The sequence below is a fragment of the Rhinatrema bivittatum genome, chromosome 6 (genome assembly GCF_901001135.1).
Source record: "Rhinatrema bivittatum chromosome 6, aRhiBiv1.1, whole genome shotgun sequence".
In the NCBI taxonomy this organism is placed as follows: Eukaryota; Metazoa; Chordata; class Amphibia; order Gymnophiona; family Rhinatrematidae; genus Rhinatrema; species Rhinatrema bivittatum.
This window is the reverse complement of record NC_042620.1, coordinates 171,682,891-171,696,392: the sequence shown is the minus strand read 5'-3', so window position 1 is coordinate 171,696,392 and position 13,502 is coordinate 171,682,891. Positions and strand designations below refer to the sequence as shown.

Here is a 13,502-nt window from a genome sequence, read left to right as displayed (position 1 = left end):
CCAGGGGTGTTGTGATCTTCCTGCATGCAGTGCCCTATCCCTATTAATACCAGGAGTGTTGTGATCTTCCTGCATGCAGTGCCCTATCCCTATTAATACCAGGAGTGTTGTGATCTTCCTGCATGCAGTGCCCTATCCCTGATATCGGGATGTGTGCAAGAAGATCACAACACCCCCGGTATCAGGAATAGGGCACTGTGTGCAGGAAGATCACAACACCCCCAGTATCAGGAATAGGGCACTGTGTGCAGGAAGATCACAACACCCCTGGTATTAGGGATAGGGCACTGTGTGCAGGAAGATCACAACACTCCTGGTATTAATAGGGATAGGGCACTGTGTGCAGGAAGATCACAATACCCCTGGTATCAGGGTTAGGGCACAAGTTCTAGTCACATTGACTGATCACATTACTTGTTTTGTCAAGCTACCAACTGTTTCCATTTCCCATCCCCCATATACTGTCAGTAGGAAACTTGGTAACATGAATAAATAAGAGGGCAGCCAATAGGAATACATATTCATTCCTAAACTGACCTTAACTGACCTGAAAAGTGTCAAATTGTATCATTTTCAGTTAGTGCGCACTAACTCCCGTTAGTGCGCACTAACTCGAGTTAGTGCGCACTAATCGGAAAAAACGATTTTTAACGATTTTTTAACTAAAAAATCGTGCCTAAGACGATTTTCTTGCCCTGCCACACGATTTCTATCGTTAAGACGATATGGAAAACGATTCACATCCCTACACAGCAGTACCACTCTTTTGTGCAAATTTTGTCATTGCCTCTTTTTGGCACTCTACAATTATGGATTGAAAAGTATGTATATTTCTATACCCGGACTACAACAAAGGCACTTCATTTCTTTTACCCTACTGCCCCTTCATTTCTTTTACCCTACTCCCAACCCAATTCTTACCACTGCCCTCTGTATCTATTCCAAACATACTAATGAAGTAATGTTTAAAGGAGTTATGCATGTAAATGTTACATACTATCATAGCAATTTTCAAAAGCCATTTACTCACATAAAGTGAACTTAAGTAAGTAAATCCTAGGGCCAATTCAATGGCATGCAGTAATTTTCAAAAACCAACCTACTTGAGTAAAGTGCATTTACTTGAGTAAAACTCAGTTTTATGCATGTAAATGCTTTTTAAAATGTTTATGCATGATATAAAATCGGGGGTTGGCGCGCACAAGGGGGTGCACAATTGTGCACCTTGCGTGCGCTGAGCCCACGCTGCCTTCCCCCATTCAGAGTGGCCTGTGAGGGAACTTCCATTCCCCCTAATCTAAGCTTCCCCCCTAGCCCTACTCTAACCCCCCCCCCCCCCCCCCCAAATTCTTAACATACTTTTGCGCCTGCCTGGAGGCAGGCACGAGTTGCGCACACCGGCAGCCTGCCGGCACACGATCCTCCGACACAGCAGCAAATGGCTGTGTCGGAGGATCTTTACGTGCTTCTCCAGGCCTTTATAAAATAGATCCGGCATGCGTAAGGCACTCTACACACTTAAAGCTTTTAAAATCCAGCCCTATGCCTATTGTCGCCTCCCTCTGACCTTATCCCTTACACCTTAGCTCCCATCTACTTTTTTCCCATGGTAAAAATATGTGTATTATTGATCCCTGCATGTGCTCTTACCACATCAGGGTGGGCAGTTTTCAGACAGACCTTTATTATCTTGGAAAATTGATTTTGAAAGTCCATTTACCCAGCTAATAAAGACCACGTAGTCAAAAAGAAAGGTTCAGCAGTTGGAAGAGCTGCAGCTTTAGCCGTTAATATACTTACATTTTCAGCAGGGCACAGTTTCAAAATTCAGACAGGCTCGTTCACCAATGAAATTGCTCAGGCAGCAAGAAATAAGTGGCTATAAATGGAGCAGAAGGGTTGACAGTCCTTCAGCATTTCTTTTGCTCGCCTCTGATCTCTCATTGCAGTATGAATTAAGTGGACTATTTTATTTATTCCTTGCTGCACATCTGGTCTTTGAAGAAAGAAATCCGAGAAAGTGCTAAGTAAAAGATTGCTCTAGTGTTTCAGTGAGCTGAAAACAGAATGAGACCGGGAACTGGCGGCCATTAATGCATCACAGAATATGGCTCTGCCAGACTGAGCAATGAAATTTCATAAAAATTAGAAGTGCATAATTTGATTGCTTATTCAACTGCTATTACTTTATAGAGACAATTTTCAGACAGCCCGATTAGCTACAAAGTCTCTGGTTACTTGGAACCCACAGACCTTGTAGCCAATTTTCAAAGACACATTGGGCGGTTAATTTCCCTTTGAAAATCACCTCGGGGTACAGAGCACCCATAGTCTTTGCACTTGCTTTTTCTGTGGGCAGAAATTTGCCAGAAGAGACATCAACACATGAGGCTTCCCTCCCACACCCTCTCCCTGGAAAGCCCGCATGTACACTTAGATGGCAGCGGAGGGAATTTTCAGACAGATCAGTTTAACCTGGGTAAATTGCTATTTTCTTAAGTTTATGGCTTTGAAAATTGCCTGCCCTGTGGCTTCTGAAGAAAAAGCAGTCCTATTTTACCAAAGCAATTCATGGGGAAAACAAGTTTGAAAATCTGCGCAGGGCTTACCATCTCATGCATACTTTGCACCTGCGAGAGGGCAAGCTCATTTTCAAAGGAAACTTTGAAAATTTGGCCAACTATGAAATTAAAAAAAAATGTGGCTAAAATTCTTAACGTGGCACAAATGTACCCATGTACTTTGCCCCTGGATGGGAGCAAGTGAAAAATGCATGACAGAAGGGACATGCAGAGGAAATGCAATCTGCACATATAATTTCATTCCCCCTCCCCCTTTATTTGGCAGGTAAAAGGACAAACATGCTAAACAGTGCATGTGCTTTTACCTGCTCTGGGGAAGATAATAATCAAAATGTGTTTTTATACAGATAAACACACATTTATCCAATTTAAAAGCTTTGATTGTTGCCCCTGAGATTTAGTAGGGCTGAAATAATTGTTTTTTTTAATTTCAGGCCTACACGCAAAACTTGAAAATACTTTGGATACGTTCTTCTTATGTAGCAGATACAGGCTAGATTATTATCTAAATACATTTTTAAGTATTTACAGCACCAAAAAAACCGGAACTTTAATTGTGTTTCAATTAACTTTTTGGCGAAAAGTACTGTGTTTATCAATCGCTTGCATCACACCTCAGAACTGCCCTTTCCCCTCTGGGAATTATGCTGGTTTACATGGCCCACATAATCTGCTTTCTGTTCTCCTCTTGATTCCAGAGCGAGGTGGATGATTTGGAACCTAGGGCAGCATCTGCACCAGCACACAGCCTGTTACCCACTCATCTTTCAGACAGCGAGGATTTCATGGGCTTAGAGACCACCAGCCTGCTGCAACACGGGGACACCGTCCTTCACATCAGCGAGGACAATGGTACGGAGAACCCCCTGCTCTCGGGACACTTCAGCTTCACCCACATTGAACTGGGGGAGACTGATGTGGACCTAGATGAGTCACATGTTTAATATGTCTTTGAGGGGGAGGGGAAGGAGGTTCCTTCTGGGGAAGGGCACAGTGTCAGGGGCAGAGTGCAGTCTTGCCAGAATAACCTGCCCCTGATTTTTTTTTATCGCATTTCCCCCAAACACGTTCAGGAGCCTGTGGTTTAGGGGGACTGAATAAGCACTTTCTCTCTGCCAGCACAAACCTCTAACATCCTGCTTGCTACAGATGGGCAGACACCTTTAGAAAAGAAGCGAGCACCTGTGAGTGGGAGCAGCGGGGCTCAGTATAACGCGCACAAAACAGGGGAAGAGTCTGGGCAGCAGTCACCACCCAGGAGACAGAGGGACTTGCTCCACGACTGATAAAGCCCGGAAATCTTAAAAAGGTTTAACTCACTCGGCAGCATCCGGATGGGACTGGATACCCAGAACAGGTTTGGGTTTGTTAAACATGAGGAGGATCTACATCCAGCAGGGCCTTAAGCTGGCGTATTCAATCGACAGTGCAAATCATGGAAATGCTGCTGTAGAAGCATTTCATGTAACAAAAGTTTGGCTAAATCAGGTGCACCAGGGACAGATCAGTAAATTCATGTTTACTCTGATCGTAACTCTGCTTAGACAGAGCAAGCCTTAACTGTTGTCTGCAAACACAGTTTTGCTAAAAAAAAAAAAAAAAAAAAAAGGTCATTGGGGAAAACAGTGAAAATATTTTGACAACAGAAAAAAAACACAGTGCCATAATATCTCTGGTTCCCACCTCAAATGAAAGCTTGGATTTTGCTGATTATTTTCTCACAAATTGTTGTTCACAGGCATTAATAACAAACTGAAGCTGTGTCCTAATTACTCTGTTTTTCACTTTTGGTCTGTTGGGAGGGAGGGGTGTTCTTTTTTTGTTGTGTGAAATATCCTTGTGTGGTAAGACCAGAATAACGGAACCCTCTAACGTTATATACTGATGACCTCAGAAACCACAAGATCCATGCTCACCTCACTGGCACCATACCCTAAACCCTTCAGTTCCACAACATTTCTCATGTTAGATAGGTGCTTTGTAAGGTCATTTATATACATTTGATGGCTAAAACTATTTCTGACTTTAATCTTCCTCGAGAACTGTTCTGGAGTTTCCTTGTGCATTTGTTTTTCTTTCTCTTTGTGTTCTCTTGTTCTTCAATGGATTCTTTGTGATTTGTTACAGGAATTTGTGTTCATTGTTAAAATGTGCCATCATCAGTCGTTTGTTGAAATTCAGGCTCAGATGGTGAAATCACCATTAGAAAAGAAAGCAACAGCTTAAAGTGGAATGAAACAATATTGCAACTCATATTTTGGTTAATCATAACAGTAATATGAGTTTTCTAATAGCACTAGTGCTATAATGTAGTAACAATTTAAAAGTGCTGGTTCAGTCAACAAATACGTATGGAAAGTGTATCTTCAAGATGTTTCCATTCTTAGTTGGTTTGAGGTATAGGAATCCCCAGTGCAGCACCAGCTCATACAGTATAATACTATTAAGTATTGCACTAAAGGGAAGCCTCCTGCCCACAGCATTGATAACCACCAAAACAAGTGGTCAGAAACAAGGAAGACAATTGCATCATTTATTATACAAGCATAAAAATCAAAATGGCAGCCTATATTCAATAATATTGACTCAAAGACAATATAAATCAAAAACAATTTATACCCATGAACAGGCCTGGATTTAGGTACAGGCAACATAGGCAAGTGCCTAGGGTGCCAAATTTTGAAGGCACCAAATATGCAGACTTGCAATAGGGCCATGTGCCGGCCCAGCTTTAAAGGGTCATAGCCATGGCTCTCTGCCTATGGGCGCAAAAGAAACCAGAAATCCAGCCCTGCCTGTGAACCATACAAAGAATGGGATATTATCAACAATTCAGAGTAGAAACACACAACAATTGTAGTATATCCAGGATTACAGGCAATTCATATAAGGTAAGCTAGAGACTATTTTAAATGTTAGATGCACTCGGGTGACTATTCATTTAAAATTCCCACCCTTCTAATCTGATAAATTTTATCAGGCTAGGTCATTACCTGGATAAAATGTATCCAGATAAATCAGGAGTGTTCTGGGTGCATTCTAGAGTAGGGCTAAGTTATCCAGATAACGCCGATATTCAGAGTTATCCAGATTACTCATTCAGATAAGTCTGGTTGCACCAAAAAGAAGTTCTAAACTTATTGGATAACTTTAAACTTACTCAGATATCTTCAGAATATAGCTGGTTAAGAAAAAAAAAAAAGCAAAACAAAAATAAAACCTTTTGGGCCAGCAGCCAAGTTCTCTATACCCCCCATCCAACTCCCAAAATGCTTTAAAAAAGTCAGGCATAGGCCGTGATCCTTCTCCCCCATAAGAAAAAATCAGTCTCAGTCATAGTGGCCCAGGTGTTCCCTCTTCCCCACCCCCACTCCCAATTTTTAAAATGTAAGTTTGTAGGTATACACTCAGCATTGCTGTCAGAGCCATGAGGGAGTCTGCTGGAGTGGGTACAGATCTATTGCTCTGGCTAGCTCTGGGGGTTTTGGAGGATTGTGGGTGGAGCAGAAGTGTGTGGGTAAGAGTTCTGGAAGGATGGGGTGGGTAGAATGGGGCAGGAAGGGGCCCAGAACCAGCACTTAATTTTAATATTTGGGGAGGGACGCCTGGACTATTATAGCTGAGACTTTATTTTCTTATTTTAGAGGATTGTGATATGGACAGTTTATTCCTTACTGTACAAATTTTACACTTTCCCACCATTTTTATGCTTGCTATAGTAAGAGGCTGTTGCTGTTGGTGGGACTGCTGAAAGCACTTTGGGTACAGTACCTCTTTAAACCAGCTGGGATAGTTTTTCTCCATTGAGAAAAATAATGCTGCTTAATTAGCATTAGAGGCCTTAAGTTTATGGCATGCCAAAGGAAGGCTGCTCATCAACCAGAGTCTGTCCATCTGTCTGCGTTCTACTTTCTTGTGATGACTGCAGTCTTTGGTCCTTTATAACACTGAAGTGTATCTACTCAGAGGAATAAATGCAGAGGAACCTTTTCTAATAATAAACATTTAACCCAAGCCATTCAATATACATCTGATTGTAGATCATATTTATAACTTGTCACTATACCCCCTGTGTTTGTGTTCCTGTCATGTAATGTTGAATGTGCTCAATGTCTTTGTATCTAATGATCTCTAAATATTTGTATTTGAGTTGTATATAGGGAAACTGTCTCTTACACTGTGATATTCATTAGGAAAAGAGAGTCCAAGACTCTAAAATGGAGAAATGTGTTCTTACCTGATAATTTTCTTTCTTTGATTTCTGTAGACCAGTCCTAACATGTAGGATATCTCCTCCCCTCAGCTGATGGAGACAGGGGAAACACCACTTTTATGACCTTACTCTGGGCTATAAGGAAGGTGTGGTCCTAGGCAGTTATCAGTAGCCTTCTGTCAAAGCACTGTAACCAAGAAGGGAACTCCCCGAAAAGAAACTGTTCTGACAACAAAAAGCGAACAGGGTCATGCCCTGAGTGTGGCAAGAGGTGAGAGAGAAAGAGTGTGAAAACATGCTGCGGATAGGAGTGAAGATGCACATTGGCCCTGTATTCCTGGGCAGGCTCTGGAATGGTCTAGCATGAGTCTAGGAAAGAAAATTACAAATTTCTCCTTCCTTTTCTTCCTGCTGTGGGAATTACCTAAGCTACCTCTCTTCGGGGAGGGAGGAATACAGGGCTGCGATAAGGACTCCTACCCCAAAAGAAGCTTCTGCCTTGGCTTGAAGGTCCAGTCTGTAATACCTAGTGCAGGAGTGCAATGATGACCAGATGACTGCCTTACAGACTCCCTCTGGGGAGGCTGAGGACGCCTCCGCCCATGATGAGGCTTGGGCCTTTGTGGAGTGCACATGGAGAGCGGATGGAGTTTGCCTGCCGGAGGGAAGGTATGCTGAAACTATAATATCCATGCTCCATCTAGCTATGGTCACTTTGGAAGCTGCCTCCCCTTTCTGAGGGTCCCCAAACAATATAAACAGCTTATCGTTTCTTCTAAAGGCATTTGTCATCTTTAGGTATCTCAAAAGTATGCAATGTACATCCAGCAGATGTAGACTCTTGCTATTCTCTTTGTAATCAATGCTGTTGAATGCTGGAAGCAATACCAACTGATTTACATGGAATGAAGATATCACTTTTAGTAAGAAGGACAGTACCATTACAAAGGAGACTGAGACAGGGGAGAAAACCAGATTAAGGGTCCCTACATGATAGGGCTTTTAATTCTGAGATATACCTGGCAGAAAAGATAATTTTTAGGACAGTAGTTTTCAAGGACAGATCCTTCAGGGATGCTTGTCTCACTGGCTTGAAGGGAGGTTTCATTAAGGCCCTCAAAATTAAATGAAGGTCCCATTGAAGGACTATTGATCTGAAGGGTGGCTGGATGCATTTTACTCCTTTTAGAAACAGTATCATATCTGAATGCTCTGCCACCTGGGAGCTCTTAACTTGGCTCCTATTCCACGACATGACCACAACCTGCACTTTTAAGGAATTAAAAGTGACAATCCCTTGCTCAGTCCGCTTTGTAGAAAATTCAGTATTAGAGGTATATCTGATCTCCAGGGAGAGAGTCTGTGGTCAAACACTTGCCAAATCCTAATGTATGCTTGTGAGATAGAGATTTTATGTGCCTTTAACAGAGTTGACATTACCACTGGAGAGTACTCTCTCCCCAGCAAGTGTGCCCTTTCAAGGGCCAAGCCGTAAGAGAGAATGGAGATGGGTCCACCATTGGTACTTGTCCTTCCCATAGCAGTTCTCACTTCCTGGGTGGGGGCAGAGGAGTTCTGCTTAGTAATCTCACTAAGTCTGTATACCAGGGTCTCCTTAGCTAGTCCAAAGCCACCAGGATAACCATGGATGAGAGGTCCTCTCTGTTCTTTATTACCTTGCCTATAAGAAGCCACAGCAGGAAGACATATAATAGGCTATATCAGCCAGAGAGAGAGAGAGAAGGGCGTTTGTCCCGTTGAAACCTTTCTCTGTCCAATGGCTGTGTTGGTTTTAATATTTACCTGTGTCCTATTAAGTCTATGTCCTGGTGCTTCTCAGCTATGTATATGGCTGATAGAAGGCATAGAATTTCCTCTGCCCACTCAAACAAGAAGGCTGTTTCCTGTGCCAGTGTGGGGCTGCATATTAACAGTAATCCAGCGGGGAGTTTCCAGGCTTACTCCCCTCTGTAGATTGGAAGGCCTTAGTCACCAGTCTAGACTCCATCTTGCCCCTACAAGCAGGGGGAGCCTGGGTGGATAGTCTTGTGATGTGGGTACCAACACGACAACAGGGCCTGCTATAACAGGTGCAAGTGTGCTCTGGCCCACAGTACTAGATCCAAGGAGGCCGACATGAGCCTAGTACCTATAAGGTAGACTCACACTTTGAGTACCCTCTGAGCACAGAAGACTGTTTTTGATTTGTCTGCTGGAGACCCTTTTGGGGAATAGAGAAACTCTTTTCTCTCTTGTCTCAAACAGGTTAGCTTGATGGACCCTTGGTCTGACCCAGCATGGCAATTTCTTATGTTCTTTCTAGCTCCCTGAAAGGGCTCGGCCTTATTTCGCATCATTCCTGTAGGAAATCTCCTGCCTGGTTTATATCAGCGAGAGTCTTTGAGCCTTTGGGTGTTAGAACCTCTTGCTCCTTGGTGGGGCCTAAATTCAGGGTGTCTCAGAGGTTTTGAGGCTCCTAAATATTAACCAGTTTTTCCAGCTCGTTCCCAAACAGTAAGCTTCCTTGAAGGCAAAGGTATGACTTAGAAATTGAATCTGCAGCCTAATTGTGCTTCCATAGCAACTTTCTGGCTACTACTCTAGAGGCTACCATCCGGGAGTCCATCCATATCAAGTCATCCATTGCTAAAAATGCTAATGTTGATTCTAGATACACTTTTTCTGTGCTTTCTGGGAGTTGCTAGATACAGAGCAAGGCTGCTTGTGCTACTTAGTTCCTACAAATGGAGGTCTGGATTGCCATGGCAATAGTGGAAAATGTCTGCTTTAGAAAGGTCTCTACTTATCCTGAAGATTTTTCAAGGCCCTTTTCCCTTCAATTGGGATTACTGTTTTATGTGTTACTGCTGAAACCAAGGTATCTACCATGGGTATCCTAAAGAAATTTTTTTTTCCAGGGTAGAGGTAAATTTTACCCAACTCCCTACTACCCTTAAGCCCCCCTTTGTGTGTTTTCCCCAATCCATAAGAACCATGTGGCTCAGGGTACAGTGCAACAGGAACGTTCTTGGTGGCTTCCTAAGACCTTGAAGGATACGATCCCTTTCTGCTGTGTCTTTTGGGTTGATGTCCAATATCTTTAGGGACATCAGGACACTAGAAATAAGGGCTGACAATTTCTCTTTTTTGAATAGACGGACTATGGCTGTTTCCTCTTCTTCTAAAGAGCATACCCCTTCCTCATGGGAGTCCACTTGGGAATCTCATTCAGACTCCTCCCCTGACTAGGATCTTCCCCTGCAAAGGGATCCTGAAAGAACAGGGCATCTCTAGAGCCAACCTTGCTTGCTTGGCTGAATGCCTTTTGAAGGAGTGACTATCCAAAGGGGCCCCTGTTAAAGCTGGTCCTTGAAGTTTCTGGACTACACAAAATGCTTGATGCATCATAAGCATCTTGCATGCTCCCACAGGCTGTAAATCTTGATGTACTAGGTCCCCTCCATAATAGGGGCTTTTACACTTATGCTTTACCTACAATAGGCATCTGCAGAAGGGAATAAGGGTATCTGCCCCACTGCGGGTAGAGAGTTTCCTTCACCCAATGGAAGTTGGACTGATTCAATTGCTGAATTTGTTTTCTGCTGATCTTCCCTAAATGGAGGAACAAGAATGTCCTCCTCCTCCTATGCCACCACCTCTGGTGCATCATCATGTACATAGGGCAAAAGGACCCCCGCAATGCTGGAGACCTGATTGGTCCTAAAGTCTGCACACCTCCTGCCCCTAAACATTGACGTAGGGCCAGGCTAAATCCTGCTATGGAGCTTTTCCATAGCCTTTTCCTTTTCCGGCCTGTTCCCCCCCCCCCCCCCCCCCCCAAGCGATAGATTCAGTTCCCATGGTGGCTTTGCCTCTCCTGACAGCCATGGTGTTCAAGTTGCTCTCCATGGTGCTTTTGACTGCTGGTGATGGAGTTGCTATCTCCCTTATCCCTTATCTTTTTTTTTTTTAACCGCACACCTGTGCCGTATGCTACTCTGAGCACAATGAGACACTATGGCCTGAGCACCTCTTCCAAGCCTTCCCCTCCTTGATTACACTTACCTCTCTCAAGGTGAACAGCTCCCTTAATTCCCACTGCTGGCTTGGGGATTCTTTCTGCTCTCTCTTTTCTTTTTAACTTTATCAGAGCTCCAAACTGCAGCATTGGGGGTGGAGGGGAGGCAATAGGAAAAGAGGGAGATTCTGAGGACTCTGCTCAGAGTTTAACCCTCTCTAACCTGACTAGGGCCTCTGAGAGACCCCCTTCCCAGAGGCATCCACAGCCCCCTCACGGTGTTGGGATCTAGCTCGGGGGATACAACCAGGACTACTACTGAAAGATATGCTACCACTGGAGAAATCAGCACCTAGGGCAGGGCTTCCCAAATCTGTGTGGGGAACATCACAGCCACCATGAATATGCATGAGATAAATTTGCATACACTGAGTCTCTATGATATTTAAATTTATCTCATGCATATTCATGATGGATATCTTGAGAATTTGGGATCCCCAGGACAGGTTTGGGAAGCCCTACCCTAGGGACTGTTGCTCTAAGTATGAAGAATGTTCAACCAGGCTGGGGGTGAACCTAAGCTCTAGGAGCTCTGTGACCAATTTTCTCTTCAGTTGCCAGAGACAGAGACTACTGGCAACTGCCTAGGATCATGGTTCCCTTATAGTCCAGAGTGAGATCATAAAAGAGGTGTGTCCTCTGTCTCTGTCAGCCAAGGGGAGGAGATATTTCACAAGTAAGGATTGGTGTAGTAAGAAGAAAAGGAGCATTCATTTACTGAAACTGTTGATGTCAACATCGTGCCAACTTGGTTGGAAGCTGAAATGCCAGGCAAGATCAGACCTGAGTAATATAGTCTTTTGTTCCTGAAGGCATGCCAATCACAACAAGAATAATTTTTAATCCTTAAAACAAGTTGTAGCTTTTTTATATACAGAGAAAAATTTAGGAGAGGAAGACCATAAAAAAGCAGCAAGCAGGCGGGGAAGGGATGATTCAAGGCAACTGCTCCTGGCCATCCATTGGGTGTGGTGGTGGGGGGGCAGTGTGTGAAAATCAGGATGACTGCCCACAGTTTGGGGAGGCCCCACACCTTTATGTTTCAACAAATTCCAGCTGCAGTGATCAAGTTCTTGTTTTGGAAAACAACCAACATGCTGTCTGCCCACAGCAGTGCCATCAGTTTCTTCCATCTTTCCCTGGGCATGATCCTCCCTTTGCCTCTGGCATAATCCACTTCTGCCAGCTGGAGAAGTCGGAGGGCAACACTTACCTGTGTGACTGCCAGTTATGATCTAAGTTCTGAACCATGCAAAACTCCATAGTCTTACACGACCAAGGGGTTCCACATGGTTCAGATTTCAGATCAAAGCCTGTATTGGAGGAGATAGACATAAGGAAAGAAGCTCTGCTCTCTTCCTACCAGTCGGTGGGGATTATGCGGAGAAGGGAGAAAAAGAGAGATGATGATTGTGCTAGGGATGGTTGGGAGGCAAAAATGATGACTGTGTTTGGGCTGAGGTCAGGCAGGCCTCACACTCTTCTAAGATCAGTCTATGCCACACTCTACCAGTCCAGTAAAATATGAAGGCGTAAGGTAGTCTCTGTTATCCACCATCTAATGGTAACTTGCCAAATGAAAAATGATAAACAGGTTTGGTAATTTAATTTCTGCAGGCTCAGATTAGCAGAGCGGTTTCCCTAAAATGCTTAACTCTGATTTATAAGCAATATGCCAACATTCAAAAGCAGTGGTTCCCAAACATGTCCAGTCAGGATTTCAGGATATCGACAATGAATATACGTGAGATAGATTTGCATGCACTTGTTGCATGCAAATTTATCTCATGCATATTCATTATGGATATCCTGAAAACTCGACTGGCTGGAGTCCCCCAGGAGAGGTTTGGGAACCACTGATCAAAAGCATTTACGAGAGGGTTTGTACCAAAAAGACATTGAAAGTAATTGTAAAAATGTTTCATGCCAGAACCTAATGAATAACAGTAAAGTAAATCTGAAAACAAATCTGGCTTTGTATTTGTATTTGCCTTTTTATCTTATTTATAAGGTGTCCTTCAGGACAAGAAGGGACGCACAGTACCATGCTATCAAAAGCTAAAGAGCAAATCATTACAGAAACTCAATACAAAACCATGACCCTGCTTTTTACAAATGTCTCTCTCCAATTCTCGCAAAATCAGAAAGTGCGCCTTTAAATTTCCATTGACTTTTCCAGTACTGAAGTATTTGTATGAAAATTAAAATGTTACAGATTATCCAAAGGAAGGCATATCTTGTAACTGCAAACAATTTTACAAGATAAACAATGAATGATCAAAGGCACAAAGATATTCAGTAGGCTGGTTAGCGGGAAAGTTACCTGGAACTTTCCACTGAACATATCCAGAGAAAGATATCTGGGTAACTTTAGGAAACTATTTTTTTAACCAGACTCGTCCGGCGGTGCCGAAAATCAGTGCTCACTGGCTATCCCTCCAGAATGCCCCCAGTGCTGCCTCTTTTTGAATATCGACCTCAAATAAACTAAATCAATTTTTTTTCCCATGAGATAAAAAAAACATATCAAGAACAGAACTGTGATAGATCGAGCACAATGATTCTGTCCAGAAATGGCCTCCATATCTGGTTCTTTGAGGTTAAAGCACCATTTTGTTTCCTGCCCTCA

General features: G+C 43.3%; 1 protein-coding gene across 1 annotated transcript in view; it reads left to right on the top strand.

The window, feature by feature from the left end:
• Window positions 1–3,577, top strand: part of UNC80 (unc-80 homolog, NALCN channel complex subunit) — a 437,997-nt gene extending 434,420 nt beyond the window's left edge. Inside the window, 1 exon segment of the mRNA XM_029606152.1 lies at window positions 3,281–3,577. Within this exon segment, the coding sequence (XP_029462012.1) occupies window positions 3,281–3,526 (246 nt within the window). The 3' untranslated portion in view covers window positions 3,527–3,577.
• Window positions 3,578–13,502: the final 9,925 nt, after the last annotated feature.